Raw genomic sequence first — 21,392 nt, 5'->3', positions numbered from 1 at the left:
TTTTCACGAACACAGTGCCCTAACTTTTCAAAACTTGCATCTAAAAGAGAACCTCTCTTCAACGAAACAGTCATACCTTTTTCCCTCCTATAACCAAGTTGCCTCCGCTCTAAACAAGTTGACTTCAACTCCGTAACGGACGAGGGACGTCCGATTTCACCGGTCACTGTACAACCTTCCAGAATATAAAGACTACCGGTTCTTTTACCTTTTAACAAAACGAGAGCTCCACGAGATACTTTAATACCGCTCGACTCGATGTTGATTTTGCATCCTTTCAAGTCTAAAATACTTAAGGAGATAAGATTTTTTCGTAAATCAGGTACATATCTGACATCTGAGAGTGTCCTAATCGTCCCATCGTGCATCTTAATTTTAATAGTACCAATACCAATTACCTTACTAGATGAATCGTTTCCTATGCACACAACTCCACCTTCAATCGAACTGTATGTGGAGAACCACTCTCTATTGGGACACATGTGGAAAGAACATCCTGAATCTAGGATCCACTCGGACGTGAGCTTGGTGTTATCACTTGTTGACACTAACAAGAAATCATCCCCATTTTTTTCGGCCAAATTAGCACCAGCTACATCTTCCTCGTTACTCTCAGCAGTTTTTTTATTTCGCAGTTTATAACAATCTGCTTTGACGTGACCTAACTTTTTACAATAGCGACATCTTTTATCTCGTTTCTTTGATGCTACCAAAACGGAAGCTTGCCTATCTGTCTTGATATCCAAATGAAGCTCATTGTCGAGTTTGTCTTTACTCAACAAATGACCCTTCACATCTTCGAACAAGAGTTTGTCTCTGCCATAAATCAGGGTCTCCCTGAAAGACTTGTATGAAGGAGGTAAAGAGCACAATAATAGTATAGTCTGATCTTCATCGTCAATATGAACCTCAACATTCTTTAAATCATTTAAAAGAGTAATGAATTGACCGATGTGATCTCTAAGAAGCTCACCTTTGTTCATGCGAAACGTAAATAGACGTTGTTTCAACACTAAACGGTTAGCTAGAGACTTAGTCGCATAAAGAGTTTCTAACCTTTTCCACAAGGCAGATGAAGTCTTCTTCATCAATATCTCCTGCAATACTGTATTCGTGAGGCACAACTAGATTGCAAATAAAGCCTTTTCATCAAGCTCTTCCCATTCTGTTTTATTTAGATTCTCAGGCTTTTTCCCGATAACAACCTTTTTCAAGCCTGATTGAATTAGAATTGCCATCATCCGAACTTGCCACAGATTGAAATTTGTCTCACCATCGAACTTCTCAATTTCAAACCTTGTTGTTGCCATCTCTGAACGGGCTGATCTATGAAAATTGAACTAGCTCTGATACCACTTGTTAGGATTTTAGCCCGATTAAGTAATGAACAAGAAAATAGCAGAATAAATTGATAAATTGAACACAAATTTAACGTGAAAAAACCCCTCCAAAGAGGATAAAAAATCACGGGCAAAGATAATTTTACTATTATGGCAAAAGAACGAAGAGTACAAAAGATGGAGATAAAAACTAAACTCCGAAAACCCGAAAACAAAAAACCCACAAAACGTAAACACAAAATTCTCTAAATGTGTTATGAGTTCTAATCTCTAATGGGTGTATTTTCTAAGGTTGTAAAAGAGCCTATTTATTGGCTAAATTCATAGATCAAATAATAATAAAATAATCTAAACTAATCAGTATTTGATTGAAACAAGTAAACAGAGTTTAACTGAAAGACTATTTTTCAAATTTGACTAAAAATAGGAGTCATATTTAACCCCTACCATAGTTGGATCATAGAACAACAAAAGATTGGTAGTTACTCTTTTCAATGATGTTGTCTTTAAAATTTAAACATATTTTAATGCATGTTAAACATATTTTGTTCGCATCTATAATCAATGCATTCTTATCTTTGTGCTTAAATTTTAATGTAACTTCATAATAATCAATGTACTAAATTATTTATTTTTATTTTATAATGTATTGTTTGCACACATTGTCGGTTTCTTTTTAAAAAAAATCACTCTAATTTTAAGGTTTAATGGAATTTTATACCAATTTTTCATTTAAAATAAAAGCAAAACCATACCACCATAATGAAATTAAAAAAAACTTCAAATTTGAATATAATGACTAAAACAAAATTTTGATTAAAAAATAAAATTTAATTTATTTACTTATACACGGCCGAAATGGTTATATAATATGACATCTAAAAATATAAATATGATGAATAGAAAATACAAAAAAATTATAATTTTGAATTTTACATATCTAGAAAAATAAAATAAATTATACTTCTTAATTAATGAATAATAATTTTACAGAGCTTTCTAGATTGTTGAGCCTTGCTCTTTTCTTCACATATTCATTTCTTCCTCGTTCTTTTATATATATATATATAGATGAAATTATTAAAATCGAAAATCTTGGATTTTTCCACGCTCTATGGATCCTTCACTTAAAAATCTATAATTTCATTAAGGGATTTGAAATTAATTCCTCCACTTAAAAATATGTTTATTATAGATTTTGTGTGTGTAATTCATAAGGGTGTTAAAGTTAAAATAAATAAAAGTTTGTTGGTTTATCATAAAAAAAAAAAGAAAAGAAAAGAAGAAAAACATTAATAATAAAACCCATATGTTCCTCATCTCAATACTAATCTTCAAATGAAGCTTTTTAGTAATTTACACGATAACCTCTCCCCAAATGTCTTATCCAAATAATCTTATTTTTCTTTTAATCAAAACCTTGAATTTATTTTGGCTCTTTCCATTGCTGCCTTCTTGTTGAGGTCTTGCCATGAGAGTGATTTCGTCATATGGTAGCCAATATTTGTAATGAATAAAAGGGAGAAGATAATTAATATATATTTGAACCACGAGTTTTATTCAGTATGAGAAAACATTTGGTATATGAAAGACATAACTTTAGTACCTGTTCTTATTTTCTAATGGTTCCCCCCAACAATGGCTTAAAAAGCTTTTGGTAATTTACACCATGACCTCTCCCCAAAATGTCTTGCCCAAACAATCTTATTTTCCTTTTAATAAAAATCTTAAATTCATTCTGAGGCACTCCATTGTCGCCTTCATGTCGAGGTCTTGCCATGAGAGTGATTTCATTATATTGTAGCCAATATTTGTAATGAATAAAAGAGAGAAGATAATTAATATATATTTGAAACCACGGGTTTTATTCAATATGAAGAAATATTCAGGACATGAAAGACATAGCTTTAGTACCTACTCTTATTTTCTAATGGCTCCCCCTAACAATGGTGTAAAAAACTTTTGACAATTTACATCATGACCTCTTCTCAGATATCTTGTCCGAATAATCTTATTTTCCTTTTAATCAGAATCTTGAATTCATTTTGAGCTTTTCCATTGTCGCATTCTTGTTAAGGTCTTGCCATGAAAGTGATTTCACCATATGGGTTTAGTCATTTCTCATTTGTAAACTGAGGCCTATCAATTGAAACATAATTTTCAAACGCTTCATTTGTGTGAAATTTTTCCAAAATCGTCCACACTTTCCCTAAGCCATCAGTAACATCGATAAAAAACAAACGCCCTTCTTGGCACTCGAAAAATGCATCAACAGACATGAAAGGGAAAAATAGTATGCATCCTTCCACTTCGCTTTGAATCAATCTCCTTAAGAATAATTTACTTTCTTACATTTGGTTTTCCATGTCTGCAAATTGAATTATTGTTGTATCACCCTTAATTCAATTTGCAGACATGAAAACCAAGTGCAAGGTAGGAAATTATTCTCAAGGCGATTGATTCAAAGTGAAGTGGAAAGATGCATATTATTTTTCCCTTTCATGTTTGTTGCTACATTTTTCGAGTGCCAAGAAGGGCCTTTGTTTTTTATGGATGTTATTGATAACTTGGAGAAAGTGCGGATGGTTTAGGGTAAATGTCACACCAACAAAGTGTTTGGAAATTATATTTCAATTGATTGGTTACAATTTTCAAATGAGAAAGGACTAAAACCATATGATGAAATTACTTTCATGGCAAGACCTTAATAAAAAGGTGACAAAGGAGAGGCTCAGAATGAATTCAAGGTTCTAATTAAAAGGAAAATAAGATGATTCGGACAAGATATTTAGGGAGAGGTCATGATGTAAATTGTCAAAAATTTTTTACGCCATTGTTGGGGGGAGCCATTAGAAAATAAGAGTAGGTACTAAAGCTAAATCTTTCATGTACTGAATATTTCTTCATATTGAATAAAACCTGTGGTTCCAAATAGATATTAATTATCTTCTCTTTTTTATTCATTACAAATATTGGCTATCGATACTTTTAAATAGTTTTTTTTCATTTTCTTATGCACTCATATTATGAATGTGTCCTAATTTTATATAAATGTTAGTAATTAGTAAAAGTTAAGATAAATTATTTAGTATGTTATAAAATAAATATAATCAACATGTAAATTAAGATTATAAGAAAATAATTGGGTATGAAATTTAGACTTAACTTATAGGAAAAATTAAATGCACATTTTAATGTTAAATAAAACTTAATGGGAAAATGAAAATGTATATATAATCTATAAATAAAACTTCGCTTTGAATTGGTGATGTTTGCTAAAAAAATTTAAAGAGAAAACAATTTATCATGATTTAAAAAGAAATGAAAAAAATAGAATTGTTGAATAATAAAAATTATTTGACATTATAATTAAAATAGAAAAAATAAATACCTGGAGACGATACAACACCTTTCTCCATCTCCATTCTATAATATTTTATTTTTCTACAAAATGTTAGGTTTTTGGGAAAAATCATATTTGTTTTTAATTGGGAATTTGCTCATGAAGAAGTTTCTTTCTTCTGCTGGATAAGAAGAGCGTGTGTATGTATATATATATATATATATCGCAACCTTCCAACAAATTTAAAGCACCAAAATGTAACGAATAAAATTAAAAACAATTAATTTGATATAAATACAAACAATTCAATTGATATAAAAGAAATATTTAAAGCATGATTAATTAAAATTAATAATATAATTAAAATTAGTAATATAATAATAATTAATATATATATGGAAAGTAACAACAAAACTTTAATGATTTTTTTAGCTTGAGATTAAATCTTATTTATTCATTTTAAAATAAATTAGTATAAAATTTAATAAATATCTTAAATAAAATGTTTAAAGCTTCAGAATAAAATACAATGGAGAAATATTATAAGTGGTCATTTGTGTAACACAAAATTGTAAGAGAAATAGTAACTTAACAAGAATTTAAAGCAATTAAGACCATTAAACGGTCTTAAATAAAAGAAGTTAAATAGAGAATAAATTTTAATATAATTAGTGTCAAATGTCATTATCCATATATTACACAACTGACATAACATACATATTTACCATCATTTAAATCACATTACTTGGTGTTTATCATAGCAATGCAAATGTTTTCTACCAATTCATATTTACCAATTCGTATAACGTAACCTTAGTAAAACGAACTTAGACATAAAAACTCAAGGGAACTTAAAATTGCATCACACATCAGTGTGAAACTTTTCAATACATCAAAATAGTCTCCGAATTCGATGATCCGCAATAATATCAAATCAACAAATAACATAGTAAAACTCCAATTTCATGTTAGACCTATATCGGTTATAAATGGACTCTTAACAAAAAATTATAGTAAAAATTTGAGGATTGTATATTAAAATATTCTCAATCTAATACATAGTTTAGGTTTAGGACCAAACTAGTACATTTTGTAATATTTATTTTTGGTTAATTTTGTTATTAGACTTTGTATTTTATGTAAATTGTGAATTTAGTACTTGTACTATAATTTGATCAATTTTAATCTTGTATTTTTTGAATTTTAAAATTTTAGTCCTGACACAATGGTAGCAGCCTTAATGCAAACGATAGTTGTTAAATCTATAATTTTTTTTTTGTGAGTAATATGTAAAAATAACAAACAAACATAGCGGTACACATGCGATAATATGTTTGACATATCAAATTTTGAAAAAAACATAATGAATTTAATAGAGTAATATGTAAAAATAACAAACAAACATAGCGGTACACATGCGATAATATGTTTGACACATCAAATTTTGAAAATAACATAATGAATTTAATAGTTATTATTTGGCTAGGACTAAAGTTTTCATATTCTAAAAATACAGGGACTGAAAATGACCAAATTAAAGTACACATTCTAAATCCATAACTTAAATAAAGTGCAGGGTCTAATAGCATAATTTGACCTTAATTTTTTTGTATTGTAAGTTTGATTATTTTACAATTTTGAAACATTGCATGCAATGTTTTGTATAATAATTTATAATATAAGATTGCACGATTAAATTTTTATTTATATAATGTTATAGTATTAATCTGAAATTACAGACCTGAAATCGGTCTGGTCGAACCGATTTTGGTTCCATCACTCTTTTTCGTTTTCAATTAAAAAAATTCTGAAAGTGTTTTGGTTTGTTTTTTTCTTTTTACACCGACTCAATTCACTTCAAGGTTTTGGTGCGGAAGTCCGCTGAGAAGGATTTTTGGAACCCCACCTCTATAGACCTTGCCAACACTTCCAAGCCGTTGAAAGTTACTTTCAGTGCACTGGACCGACACAATTTCCATCGGAAATGGTCGCCTTTGCACCATGGCGTGGGGTGGCATTGCATCGGAAACTCTTCAGCTCAATGGTAATTAGATTCCAAAACCGCCCCTTAGCCCTTACATGCTTTGTTTAGAAAAAAAAAAAAACAGAGAGGCGTTTTTAAAGATATTATTTTCTATCCTTTCTTCCTTGTATTATTATCTTCGTCTTTGGCGACTATAAGGAACAATTGAAGATTTGATATGCTGTTCTGTGAATCAGTGGCTGTCTCGTAATGTATATAAACCATATATCCAGATGACATTTGAAGTTTAGACAAGAAGTTACACCACCATTCACAGGAACAATCAGAATATAATGCTATACATAATATAGATGACAAGAAGTTGAAGGTTGAAGGTTGAAGGTTGAAGGCTGAAGGTTAAACGCTGGGATTGGGCTAATCTTTATGTCCACCACTTGGATGACTATCAGAATCTTTTCCATCGTGTCTCTCTGCAGATTTCAAAAAGTTGGAAGAGCAATTTAGGAGATGGCTTTTTGGAGATGAAGGAAGTTAAATCTTCTACAAAAAATTCACATTTCAGTAAAAGCAAAGTTGGTGCAGATTCAACTGCTGAGCGGGTGAAATCTTTTCAAACAGACGAAGATCCTTCCTGCAGGATATTTGCTTATTTATTTTTCATGACTCAGAAGTCAGGTGTCAATCTTGCAGGGTATATTGAGCCACCATGGGAGCATGTTTTCACCATCTCTCTTAAACATAACTTCTTGCTTCTTTCCCTTATAGTACTTTCATTAAATTTGTTTTTTTTCTGCTTGTTGCAATTTCTTCCTATCTGTTGTAATGTGCTAGATCGTATGAGTGGTACAAATTTGCTTCATGTATTGGTATGAAAAGCGCTTGTTATCTAGTTTCCTACATTACCTTTGTGTTAAGCACGTTCTCTTCAGAAATTTAATAACCATGGATTGATGAATTCTAGAACCACTAATTTATGTAAACTGTTACATTCGTATAATGAGAACCTTAATGCTATTGCTGAAGTTAGAACCAGTGATCGGATAAAGATTTATATTGCTTTCAACTATATGGTTAATATATTTTAAGCAGTATGCTTACGCTTTATGTAGTCTGAAACAGGGGAGGAGAATCGAGGATGGTCAACAACATGAAAAACTGCTTTGTGGGGGCATCTTCATAATAGTGAGCATGCTTATAGCATGAAAAGCAATGTGTGTTCGTAAGTGGAAAGTTAAGTAAATTCACTCACCAACAATTACATACCTATTTACAAATGTGTTAGTCAGAATGATGTCTTCTTTCATCAAACACATAAAGAAATTTCGTATTAAAATCTTTATCACAAATATATTTCAATTATCTTCTCCATATTCATTACAAATATTAACTATCAATTCTTTTAAACAGTTTTTTTTCTATTTTCTCATGCACTCATATTATGAACGTACCCTAATTTGACATAAATTGTTTGTCAATAATAAGAAAGTAAGATAAATTACTTTGTATCTCAAATTACTATTATAAAATAATAGTGTAAATTAATATTATGTATCATTGAAAAACAAAACGTAGAGCATAAAGAATGGTTTAATGAAAAAGAAAATATAGAATTTATTAGGGTAAGTAGTGATAAATTTTGAGAAAAAATAGAAGAAATTTATTTGAAAAATAAAAGGTATAGATGACGAATAAAATTTGTTGATTGCAAAGTCGGATCGAATATGTTGTCTTTAAAATTTGAATGATGTTGTTTTAAAATTTAAATTTGTAAAACTAATTTTATTTTAATGCAATGCATTGTTATCGCATTCTTATCGTATCTTTATGCTTAAATTTTAATGGAACTTCAAGATAATTAATGTACTAAATTTTAATATCAGATCGTTGAAGCTCATATCTAAATATAACTAGATATAATTTTATTTTATTTTATTTTATAATGTATCGTTTGCACACACTATGAATTTCTTTTGTAAAAAATTACCTAGGTTTAATGAGATTTTATACCAATTTCTCATTTAAAATAAAAACAAAACCATATACCACCAACATAATGCATCAAAATACTAGTTTAAGAAATTTTCATATCAACACAAAAATATTTAACTATGTTAAATTAAAGAAAAATTAAACTTCAAATTTGATTAAATTTGATTTAAAAATCACCCAGGTTTAATGCTTTTTTAGTTTGAGATTAAATGTTATTTATTCATTTTAAAATAAATTAGTATAAAATTTAATAAATATCTTAAATAAAATGTACAAAGCTTCAGAATAAAATATTTAATAAAATAAAATGGAGAGATATTATAAGTGGTCATTTGTATAACAAAAATTGTAACTAATAAATAAGAGAAATAGTAACTTAAAGTCTTAAATAAAATAAGTTAAATAAAGAATAAATTTTAACATAATTAATGTAAAAAAGAAAATTAAAAGTTATAGAAATAAAATAAAAGGATGATAAAAGTAAGGATAAAAATCAAAATTATACTTGAATTTTAATACAATTTGCAATATTATACATCAACTTTAATTTGGTACGTTTGTATACATCAAATTTCAATTTCGAAATGTTAAAATTGAGCAAAAATTGATTTATCGAAATTTTTAATCCAATGAATTTTGAACATTCAGCACAATCTATAGATTCTAACTTGAATTGAATAAATGATGCAAAATGAATCTTATTCTATCGTTAATTAGAGAAATCTGAGTTTGAAGAAGGGAAAGGGAAAGGAGTACTCGACCCACAACAACCCCATTACTTATGTGATACAATTTTTTGTTAAATCATGTGTAAATTATTGACATGATATTTTATTAGTTTAAAAAAAGAAATTTAAATTATTTCCACCTAAATTAAAAAAAAAATTTACGAGGAAATAAGAAATACTTTTTCCAATTGTATTTTTTTAAAAATCTAGGTGGAAATAATTTAAATTTGTTTGTTTGTTTTTTTAGTAATTTACGTCTTAATAGAAAATTGTGTCACATAGATAACAAGTTTGCGAAATGTGAAATTTGAATCAAAATTAAAGTTTGATGTATACAAATGCATCAAATTAAAGTTGCCGTTTAGCATTGCAAACTGTATCAAAGTTCATGAATAATTTTGATATTTATCCCTAAAACTAAAAATAGAAAAATAAAACTTATTAAATTCTAATTAAAGTTAATGTAAAAAAAGTGCAAACTAATTTATAATCTCTTAAATTTTACTAAATTCCAATGAGAACTTCTTACTAAAATAGCATACAAATAGAAATTTCATTAAAAACATCAAAGCTTTTTTTCTAAAAAAAAAATCACACCATCACTCTTTTCCGTTTTCAATTAAAGAATTTTGAAAGAGTAAGGGTTAGTTTGGTAATATTTTTGAAAAGTACTATAGAAAAGTACTTTTAAAAAATTTGGTTTAAAATTGAGTGTTTAGCATTCTTTGTCAAAAAGTGTTTTGAGAAATAAAATATCTATTTTAGATATGTTATTATCAAGTAACAAATATACATTTAAATAATATCTAAATTAGTTAATATTATTATATTTTAGTAAGGATATAAAAATTATTATAACTTCTTGTTAATATTTTAATATATAAAATATAAATTTTAAATATTTTTAAAAATAAATATTAATTATTTATAAAATTTAATTAAAATTATAAACCATATTTTAAATATTTATAATTAGTATTTTAAAAATATTTTTTATTTTTAATTAATGATTTTAACATATTTGTAATTAAGTACCAAAAAAGAAAGAATAAGTACTATGTTATTGAGGGGTGAAAAAGTAATTAAGTACTAAAAATGCTTTTTGGAGAGGAAAAGTTAAAAATTTTAACTTCTCCTTTTTAAAAGTGTTTTTGAAATGTACTTTTGAAAAGCTAAAAATTTCAGCCAAAAGTAACTTGTTCTGCACAGCTTTTATTTCAGAAGAGCTCTTGAAAAGCAATGCAAAATTGACCCTAAGTTTAGATGGATGGTAGGGTACGGTGCGATGTGTTTAGATTACTTTTTATCTCACGTTATAGTATTATTATAATATCTAATCTCCCGCCACTATTATTTTAATATTAACAGTAAATAAACACATTGTCTATCTAAATTCACCTAAAGTAAGCCGGTTTTAATTTTCTTTTTTACACTGACCCAATTCACGTCATTTTTTTTTCAATCATCAGCTTTTTTTTTTTTTTTTTTCAATCGATGGACAAGGGCTTTGGGAAATTCCAAACTTGTCTATCAATTATATTAGTTTGATAGTACATTAATTAATTGATGGTTGCCAGTTTTGGCATTGTAGACATGAAGAATCCGAATCACTGATCCTTTGCCTCCTGCTTTGGACCGATATTATCTGCCAGCACATAAATAATTACAATTATTTTAAAATTTTAAAAATAAAATTATTATAAATACTAACATTTAAAGTTTTGATTGAGTTGGTACTATTCTCGTTTTATAATTTATCTGTGAATTTCTTAAAATTTTATTTTTATAAATGAGTAAATATTTATTTATCGTTAATAATATTTAAAGTTTTTACTGAATTCATGTCAATCTTTATTGGTTCTATGTAAATTTATTAAAATCCTTTTATTTTTATAAAAAATAAATATTTTTTAGGTAGTTTTATCTTTTATGTTTTTATATAAAATCTAAATAATACATACACACTGTATCCAAAACATTATAAATTCAAATATATATTTTAATAAATTTATTAGATAAATTTTTCATCCATATAGTGAGTAGTATGTCATAATCTAGTTATAATAAAAACCTTAATTGAGTTGATGTCATTAATCAATTAGATTCTAACGAATCAAAAGCTCAATCATTTATAATTTAGTTTATATTGGGGATAAATTTTAAAACTACACATGAACTTTGATCGATGTTTAATTTGATACATAAACTTTGGTTTGGTGTAACTATACACATGAAATTTTGATTGTGGTTCAAATGTATACATGAAGCTTTAATTTTGATTCAGTTATGACATTTAAAGGAATAAATACATCAATTATTTTTATATTAGATATATAAAATTATTTGTATTGTGATATGTATACTTAAAATGGTATTATATTGATAATTGTGTTGGTAATTTGTGAAAATTGAATTAAATTAATATTTCATGTATAAAATTGCACGAAATCAAAGTTAATTTATAGTATTGCACCTTGAACCAAAATTCATGTGTAGTTTTGAGGTTTATGTCTTTACATTATTATGAAATTGTTTTATCTTTTTATAAATTAATAAAAATTCACGCACAATAAGTATATTTAGGGGTGAGCAAAACTCGATTTGATTTGAAAAAATTGAATTTCGAATTAATGGAATCGAGTTATTCGAGTCAAATCGAATAAATAATTTGAATATGAGTTCAAGTCGAGTAATATTTACATTCGAATAATTTAAATAATAGATTGGTGTAAATATACTTTTGATCATTGTCAATTTTGAAAATGAGTAAATTAGTCTCTCTCTAAACAAATTTTACAAAAAAATTCAAAAATTCAAAATAAAATTTAAAATTCAAAATATTTATAAAATGCCAAGATTTGTATTTTTTTAAATTTCTAAAGAATATATAAAGAATGTTAAAATTTAAATTTTTTATAATAATAATTTTGGGACATAAATAAGTTAATTAATGATTCAAGTTTATCTAAAATATCTTATTTATTTTATTATTTTGTTTTACAAAATTTTTTAAATATATATAGTTTTAAATTTATGTGCTTTAACATGAAATTAGTTATATTATAACAAGATTTTAATTTGACATGTTTAATTTTTAAATTTAACTCGAACAATTTTACTTGATTCGAAAAAAATCAAATCAAGTTAGAATGATAAAATAAAACTTGTCAACTCAATTAACTCGAAATTTTTTCATTTAATTTGATCGAACGCTGACCTTTAAATATATTTGTTATAAAATTTTTTTCATCCATACAGGTAAACAAAAACTATGTTAAGGACTAATGTAGATAAAAAAGTTTAATGACTAAATTAAGAAAAGATGTTAAGTTTAAGAACTAAAAATTGTTTTATCCAAAAATAAAATAGTTCACCTAATGATACTTTATAATGTTGAGATCATAGGATCTAAATGGTCCAAGTTAGAGTGTGACCATGACACATAAAACTTCTATTGAATTTTTAGTTGACGTAATAAAGGAGAATACTTTAACGACCCAAATGAGCTAAAAAAAATGTAGGTACTAAAAAGAACAAAAAGGAAATAGATATATTTTAAGAGACATGAATGAAGAAAAAATAAAATAATTGATGAATGCTATAAAAAAAAAAAAATGGCTGTTTTCAATGCATATATAGATGAGCAGGTGAGTTTCCCAGATGTTGGAAAATATTATTAAAAAAATGAAAACAGTAGGAGAGTATGAGCTGCAGTAAAAAATACAATCTTTCTTGTTTTTCTCGTGATAAAATGTCAGAGTGTCACGTAAACAAACATAGCGCCGCGTGCTACATGCTAAATGCGCATAATCTCGTCTTAAAAACGTGGGTCCCCCCTTCTCCGCTACTGCATTTTACCATTGTTACGATGCCGTGTTGCTGTGCATAATATCTCCACCCCACAGTCCCGCACTCCAACCTCTCTGTTTCCCTGTCTCCTCTAAGCTGCTTAAAGTTCTTATTTTCTTTCTTCTACCCATTTCAGTTTTCTTGCTTTCGTTTCTTTGCCTTCGCTGGGTTTTTGATTCTAATGGAAGATGGAGAGTGGGTTTTGGTGCGGAAGCCCGCAGAGAAGGACTTTTGGAACCCTACCTCCATGGACCTTGCCGACACTTCCAAGCCGTTGAAAGTTACTTTCAGTGGGCCTGCCAAGCACTGGACTGACGCAATTCCCATCGGAAATGGTCGCCTTGGCGCCATGGTGTGGGGCGGCATTGCATCGGAAACTCTTCAGCTCAATGGTAATTAGATTCCAAAACCACCCATTAGCCCTTACATGCTTTGTTTAGAAAAAAAGAGAGAGGCTTTTTTTAAAGATATTATTTTCTATCCTTTCTTCTTTATATTATTATCTTTGTCTTTGGCGACTATAAGGAACGATTGAAGATTTGATATGCTGTACTGTGAATCAGTTGCTGTCTTGTAATGTATATAAAAGCAAATTGAATCAGCCATTGTTGTTTGAATTGCTGTGTAGAGGACACATTGTGGACTGGGGTTCCAGGGGATTACACGAATCCGGAGGCTCCAGCCGCCCTAGCGGAGGTTAGGAAACTTGTTGACAATGGTGATTATGCCGAGGCTACAAAAGCAGCGGTCAAGTTGTCAGATCATCCCTCTGATGTATGTTTTCTCTTTCATCCCTTGCATAGCTATTCTTTTAATCACGTATGCAAAATTGCAATTGCAACGGGTTTGGATTTTCACATGTTATTCCCATTTGGAAACCATATATCCAGGTGACATTTCAAGTTTAGATAAACTCTTCTTTCGAATTGTTGGGTTTGTTTCATCACTACAACATGGGGCTTGAACATTATATTTATATATGTGTGTGTGTGATATTTCCAAAGAGATTCTATTTAAAGGGAACTTTTGAACTTCAACTGATTTTTTAATTTATGGAGTTCATCGCTTTCTAATGATATCTTCTGTAATTATGAAGGTTTACCAGCTTCTGGGGGATATCAAACTAGAGTTTGATGAATCACATGTGAAGTACACGGAAGGCACATATAGCAGAGAGCTTGACTTGGAAACTGCAACAGCAAGAGTGAAATATTCTGTTGGTGATGTTGAATTTATGAGGGAACATTTTGCTTCGAATCCTGGTCAGGTTATAGTAACAAAGATTTCTGCAAGCAAACCCGGGTCACTTTCATTTACAGTTTCTTTAGACAGCAAGTTACACCACCATTCACAGGCAAACGGGCAAAATCAGATTATATTGCAGGGAAGTTGTCCTGGTAAAAGAATCCAACCAAAAGTGGGCTTAAATGAGAATCCAAAGGGAATTCAGTTTACTGCAGTTCTTGATTTACAAGTTAGTCAAGGAGGTGTTATACATAATATAGATGACAAGAAGTTGAAGGTTGAAGGTTCTGATTGGGCTGTTTTGCTTCTGGTAGCTTCATCTTCATTTGATGGTCCATTCACTATGCCTTCAGATTCTAAGAAGGATCCCACTTCGGACTCTCTCAATGCGTTGAAATCTATAAAAACCTTGTCATATTCTGATCTTTATGCCCACCACTTGGATGACTATCAGAATCTTTTCCATCGTGTATCTCTGCAGCTTTCAAAAAGTTCGAAGAGCAATTTAGGAGATGGCTCTTTGGAGATGAAGGAAGTTAAATCTTCTACAAAAATCTCACATATCAGTAAAAGCAACGATGGTGCAGTTTCAACTGCTGAGCGGGTGAAATCTTTTCAAACAGATGAAGATCCTTCCTTTGTGGAGCTTTTGTTTCAGTACGGTCGGTATTTGCTTATTTCTTCTTCACGACCCGGAACTCAGGTGTCAAACCTGCAGGGTATTTGGAACAAGGATATTGAGCCGGCGTGGGAGTATGTTTTCACCACCTCTCTCAAACATAACTTCTTGCGTCTTTCCCTTATAGTGCTTTCATTAAATTTGTTTTTTTCTGCTTGTTGCAATTTCTTCCTATCTGTTGTAATGTGCTAGATCATATATTTACATAGGGGTGGTACAAATCTGCTTCATGTATTACTTATGCGATATAATATCTCAACAAAAGTTACCAACTAAAGAAATTTAAATTTCACTCATATTCTATATCTGGATTTGATAATAATTTCCCCTTTTTTTTTCTCTTTGCCAGTTGTGCTCCTCATCTCAATATTAATCTTCAAATGAACTATTGGCCATCCCTACCTTGCAACCTTAAAGAGTGCCAGGAACCTTTGTTTGATTTTATTTCCAGTCTAGCAATCAATGGGAGTAAAACAGCAAAAGTAAGTTCCCTCTGTTATTTTTCTCTTCTAAAAGTCTGCTTAGTGCATCTAAAATTTAGTTTTCTGGCATACTTTCTTATACATGGGATTCTCTTTAAATTTTGTTGGTGGTAACCTCTGAAGATATTGTCTTGTGATTTCATCACCTTAGTTTTACATCAAAATTCCATCTCTGCTCACCTTGACATCTTCAATAAAGCTAGCACTATGACTATTTAAACTTGCAATCTCAAGTATCTGTTTTATTGCCCCAAAATTTCTTTTTCCTTTTTCTTCTTGGTTTTATGCCACTTACGTCTTAAAGCATCGTCTAATCGTAAGCTTCCTTATCCGGTCACTGAATGTTGCAGGTGAATTATGAAACAAGTGGTTGGGTTGCACATCAAGTGACTGACATATGGGCAAAAACATCACCAGATCGAGGTGAGGCTGTATGGGCTTTATGGCCAATGGGGGGAGCATGGCTCTGTACTCATTTATGGGAACAGTTCACCTATACAATGGACAAAGTAAGCTCCTGTCTTTTAAATTTTTTTGGCTTCTAATTCTTTGTTTTGCTCTCAAGTTTCTTGTCATCAACTTCACTGCAAACTCTTCAAGAGGCCATTCAAAAATGGTTCATCAGAATGATACTTCATATTTTTTGTCTGTTGGAAGGATTTCTAATATTTTTCTGATTAATTAGGATTTTCTAAAAAATAAGGCATATCCTTTATTAGAGGGATGTACATCATTTCTTCTGGACTGGTTGATTGAGGGCCCCGGAGGCTATCTGGAAACCAACCCATCAACTTCTCCCGAGCATATGTTTGTTGCTCCTGATGGCAAGCCTGCTAGCGTAAGCTACTCGTCAACAATGGACATTGCAATCATAAGAGAAGTATTCTCTGAAATTGTTTCTGCAGCTGAGGTGAAGTTTTTATTTCAAGCTATCTAACACAGACCAACTTTTCTATTTCATATTCTTCGTATCTTTATATGCTAATTAGTTTCTTAAAAGGCAGGTTCTGGGAAGAAAGGATGATGCTCTTATTGGAAAAGTCCGTGAAGCTCTGGCGAAGTTACCACCAACAAAAATTGCTAGAGATGGTTCCATTATGGAATGGGTATATCAACATATGGACCCTGATCTTTGTTGAAAGTTATTTTATTTGTGTTCAACAAGGTAGATGAAAATATTCCTTGCTTTTGGAGCAGGCAGTAGATTTTCAGGACCCGGAGGTGCATCACCGGCATGTATCACACCTTTTTGGCCTGTTTCCAGGGCACACGATTACTGTTGAAAAGACTCCAGACCTTTGTAAAGCTGTTGATTTTACCCTCTTTAAAAGAGGTATGTGTGTGACAATGTCTTCATGGTGAATATGCTAATCTTTACAACGAAGAAATAAAGTAACATAAATTAGACATTTCAGCAATATAACTTTAGAATTTTACTAAAATTTTGAAATGCAAAGACATGTTAGGCAGTACTTGAATTGATATGAAAAGCGCTTGTTATCTAGTTTCCTACATTACGTTTGTGTTAAGCACGTTCTCTACAGAAATTTAATAATCATAGATTGATGGATTCTAGAACCACTAGTTTATTCAAACTGTTACATTCGTATAATGAGAACCTTGATGACTGTTGCAGAAGTTAGAACCAGTGACCGAATAAACACTTAAATTGCTTTCAACTATACCATTAATATATTTTAAGCAGTATGCTTACGCTTTATGTAGTCTGAAACAGGGGTGGAGGGTCCAGGATGGTCAACAACATGGAAAACTGCTTTGTGGGCACGTCTTCATTATAGTGAACATGCTTATCGCATGGTCAAGCATTTAATAAGTTTGGTGGATCCAACTCATGAAGCTGACTTTGAGGGAGGACTCTACAGCAACTTGTTCACTGCACATCCTCCTTTCCAAATTGATGCCAATTTTGGGTAAGCAGCATTGTTTGGTCATGTTTCGGAGATTTTTTTATAATTATCATTTCAACTTGCCTAGGATTAATTCATGCTTCAAATGTAAGATTTGCAATGAAATGTCTTGTTTCCTTTCCTGATAGTTGTGATGTCTAATTAACTGGCACAGAGAGGGGAGGGAGTAAAGTTAATGGGATTAGATGCAGTTTTTGGACACTGGATATTTGGCTATTTGAAACTGTTGGGAGCTATGTTACTACTGTTGGGAGCTATGTTACTAGGACTAGGGTGTAAGAGTATTAATGTGGGTATATTCAAGTTTTCTAGGTAAAAGTAATAGAGAATTTCTAAATTTGTAAGAATTAAATTACTAAATAATCTTATTTCATTTGTTACGTATGATCTTGTTATAAAATATATTATATCATATACTTTTAATATTCTTCTTCTTCTTCTTTTATAATTATTTTTTTAATTTATGAAATCCTAGTCATCTAAAATTTTCCAAAAATAAACATTTATCTAAGCAAATAATTACAAATCCTAGCATGTTGAAATGATGCATTTTAAAATGTTAGAATTTCAAAAATCTTTAAAATTTTAAAATTCTTCCTCCAAAAGAGTCATAGAATTTGGAATCCAATTGAGTTATAAATCCTTTAAATTAGAACTTTATTAGTGTTAGTACAGGAGTAGCATCTAATATGCAGCTTTACACCAGTTTTTCAGCAGCAGTAGCAGAAATGCTGGTTCAAAGCACCACGAAAGATCTATACTTACTCCCTGCCCTTCCCCGGGATAAATGGGCCAACGGCTGTGTGAAAGGATTGAAAGCACGCGGTGGGGTGACAGTTAACATATGCTGGCAAGAAGGTGATCTCGAGGAATTTGGGCTTTGGTCGATGGAAGAAAACTCTGTCAAAAGATTACATTATAGAGGAACTACAATCACAGCAAAGATATCAACTGGAAAAGTTTACACTTTCAATAGACGACTAAAATGCGTCAAGACATACTCCTTGTAGGAAGCGGTTTTTTCTTGAACATCGAGATCAATGCTATCTCCATGTTGAGCAATGCATTTTTTTTTTGTTACTCCAAATAAATTTTGCAGAGGAACTTGGGGTTCTTTTGCATGCTTTGTTCTATTCATTCCATTTTTTCTTTTCTTTTTCTCTTGCTTCTTCTCTTGTCATGGTTGTTAGCTTCGAAGACATTACATTTCCTCTATAGGATCGTAGCTTTTGGTTTTCAATTGTCATTGCTAAGTTGGAGTCATTGGCTATAAACATAAGTGATCACCATTGATTTTCCTTTATATGCCTTTCTCCTATAGGCTTTGAACTATACCTTAATTACCAAATTGGTCCTCAATGTATATTTTTTTGTCATGAATAGTTTCATAACGTTTTATGCCGTCACTTGTGGCCTCTGGACTATAGCACTGTTAAAATTAAAAAAAGCACATGTGGCAAAAAAATAATTGAACTTAATTTTCTTTTTGTTACTCTTTTTCCATTCTCTCCGAGTAAATTTATCCCAGTTGATGACATTTATCCAACAATTGCTTGCAATTTGTCATCCATGCTAACCTTACAACCAACAATCGACCATGCCTCAAATTAAATGATGAGGGCAGAAAGAATAAATGCGAACGCATTAGTTAGTTGTTACAGCTAATGCTTTAAAGGATACATTGTAAATCACAAAGAATTTATGCTTTGCTTCTTTGCTACCATTCAAGTGAAGAATTAAAATATGCAATCACAATGAAATTATGCTTTGCTACTATTCAATTGAATAATTAAAATGTTCAATGAGACTTTGACTTGGAAACTGCAACAGCAAGAGTGAAATATTCCGTTGGTGATGTTGAATTTACGAGGGAACATTTTGCTTCGAATCCTGGTTAGGTTATAGTAACAAAGATTTCTGGAAGTAGTGACGGAGTTAGAAAATTTTGATGTAAGGGTCGGAATTAAATTGTATATTTGTACGATAATAAAAATTCAATTTCATAATTTTAATAGTGTATATTTTTATAATTTTTAAAAGATTAAATCAAATTTTTATTATTTTTAGGGGGCCAAAGTACAATTTTAACATTACTAATTTAAAATTTTATAAATTATAAAGACCCAAAATAAAAAATTTCCATTTTAGGGGCCGGGCGTAACCAGCCCCCCTTGGCTTCGCCATTGTCTGGAAGCAAACCGGGGTCACTTTCATTTACAGTTTCTTTAGATAGCACGTTACACCACCGTTCACAGGCAAAAAAGGCAAAATCAGATTATAATGTAGGGAGTTGTCCTGGTAAAAGAATCCAACCAAAAGTGAGTTTAAATGAGAATCCGAAGGGAATTCAGTTTGCTACACTTCTTGAGTTACAAGTTTGTCAAGGAGGTGGTATACATAATATAGATGATAAGAAGTTCAAGGTTCGGATTGGGCTGATCTTTAGGCCCACCACTTGGATAACTATCAGAATCTTTTCTATCGTGCCTCTCTGCAGCTTTCAAAAAGTTCGAAGGGCAATTTAGGGGATGGCTCTTTGGAGATGAAGGAAGTTAAATCTTCTACAAAAAAAATCACATTTTAGTAAAAGCAACGATGGTGCAGTTTCAACTGCTGAGCGGGTGAAATCTTTTCAAACAGATGAAGATCCTTCTTGCAGGGTATTTGCTTATTTCTTCTTCACGACCCGGAAGTCAGGTGTCAATCCTGCAAGGTATATTGAGCCAGCATGAGAGTATGTTTTTACCACCTCTCTTAAACATAACTTCTTGCTTCTTTCCCTTATAGTACTCTCATTAAATTTTTTTTTTCTGCTTGCTGCAATTTCTTCCTATCTGTTGTAATGTCCTAGATCGTATGAGTGGTACAAATTTGCTTCATGTATTGGTATGAAAAGCGCTTGTTATCTAGCTTCCTACGTTGCGTTTGTATTAAGCACGTTTTCTTCATAAATATAATAACCATAGATTGATGGATTCTAGAGCCACTAATTTATGTAAATTGTTACATTCGTATAATGAGAACCTTGATGGCTATTTCTGAAGTTAGAACCAGTGATCGGATAAAGATTTATATTGCTTTAAACTATATGATTAATATATTTTAAGCAGTATGCTTACACTATATTTTAAGCAGTATGCTTACACTTTATGTAGGCTGAAACAGGGGACGAGAGTCAAGAATGATCAACAACATGGATAACTGCTTTGTGGGGGCTTCTTCATAATAATGAGCATGCTTATAGCATGAAAAGCAATGTGTATTAACTAAGTGGAAAGTTAAGTCAATTCACTCACGAACAATTACATACCTATTTACAAAGGTGTTAGTTAAAGTGACTGTCTTCCTTCATTAAATATATAAAGAATTTTTGTATTAGAATTTTTATTACAATCATCAAAAATCATACAAATTCGTATTAGAATCATTATTGTATTGCTCTCAATTCAAATTGTGGACATGGAAAACCATATGCAAGGTAGGAGATTATTCTCAAGGAGAATAATTCAAAGCGAAGTGGACCGATGTGTATTTTTTTTCCCTTTCATGTATGTTAGTGAGTTTTTTGAATTTCAAGAAGGGCGTTTTTTTTTCATGGATATTATTGATAGCTTGGGAAAAGTGTGGACGGTTTTGACAAAATTCCATACTCATGAAGTCATTGGAAATTATGTTTCAATTGACTGGCCTCAATTTTCGAATGAGAAAGGATTAAAACCAAATGATGAAATCACTCTTATCGCAAGACCTCTACAAGAAGGCAGCAATGGAAGGCCTCAGCACAAATTCAATGTTCTGATTAAAAGAAAAATAAGATTGTTTGGG

At 30.5% G+C, this 21,392-nt stretch overlaps 1 protein-coding gene and 1 long non-coding RNA gene across 4 annotated transcripts; both read left to right on the top strand.

The window, feature by feature from the left end:
- The first annotated feature begins 13,046 nt into the window (after positions 1–13,046).
- Positions 13,047–18,870, top strand: LOC108479854 (alpha-L-fucosidase 2). Of its 3 annotated transcripts, none has more exons than XM_017782676.2 (10): positions 13,047–13,625; positions 13,862–14,007; positions 14,330–15,231; positions 15,507–15,639; positions 15,990–16,148; positions 16,325–16,549; positions 16,644–16,745; positions 16,837–16,972; positions 17,375–17,570; positions 18,274–18,870. In XM_017782676.2, the coding sequence occupies exons 1-10, from the start codon at positions 13,415–13,417 to the stop codon at positions 18,575–18,577; spliced, it is 2,514 nt and encodes an 837-aa protein (XP_017638165.1). In that variant the 5' UTR covers positions 13,047–13,414; the 3' UTR covers positions 18,578–18,870. The 3 variants fall into 3 exon arrangements, with proteins under 3 accessions (XP_017638165.1, XP_052879324.1, XP_017638166.1); XM_053023364.1 differs by lacking the exon at positions 18,274–18,870 and adding an exon at positions 17,722–17,992 and having other exon boundaries at positions 13,138–13,625; XM_017782677.2 differs by lacking the exon at positions 18,274–18,870 and having other exon boundaries at positions 13,140–13,625; positions 17,365–17,495.
- Positions 18,871–19,883: 1,013 nt separating this feature from the next.
- On the top strand, positions 19,884–20,991 carry LOC128285681 (uncharacterized). The gene is made up of 2 exons (XR_008276210.1): positions 19,884–20,301; positions 20,723–20,991. It is a non-coding gene; the product is annotated as an uncharacterized LOC128285681 (long non-coding RNA).
- The last annotated feature ends 401 nt before the right edge of the window (positions 20,992–21,392 follow it).

This window comes from Gossypium arboreum, chromosome 12, assembly GCF_025698485.1.
Source record: "Gossypium arboreum isolate Shixiya-1 chromosome 12, ASM2569848v2, whole genome shotgun sequence".
Lineage (NCBI taxonomy): Eukaryota > Viridiplantae > Streptophyta > Magnoliopsida > Malvales > Malvaceae > Gossypium > Gossypium arboreum.
The sequence above is the reverse complement of the archived record's forward strand: the minus strand, read 5'-3'. Positions and strand labels throughout refer to the sequence as shown.

Excerpts from the sequence above, each read along its gene's own strand:
- LOC108479854 (XM_017782676.2), top strand. The coding sequence starts at position 13,415 with ATGGAAGATGGAGAGTGGGTTTTGGTGCGGAAGCCCGCAGAGAAGGAC. Across the intron at positions 15,640-15,989 it reads ATGGGAGTAAAACAGCAAAA|GTGAATTATGAAACAAGTGG; the intron begins GTAAGTTCCCTC and ends TGAATGTTGCAG. Across the intron at positions 17,571-18,273 it reads CAAATTGATGCCAATTTTGG|TTTTTCAGCAGCAGTAGCAG; the intron begins GTAAGCAGCATT and ends GCTTTACACCAG.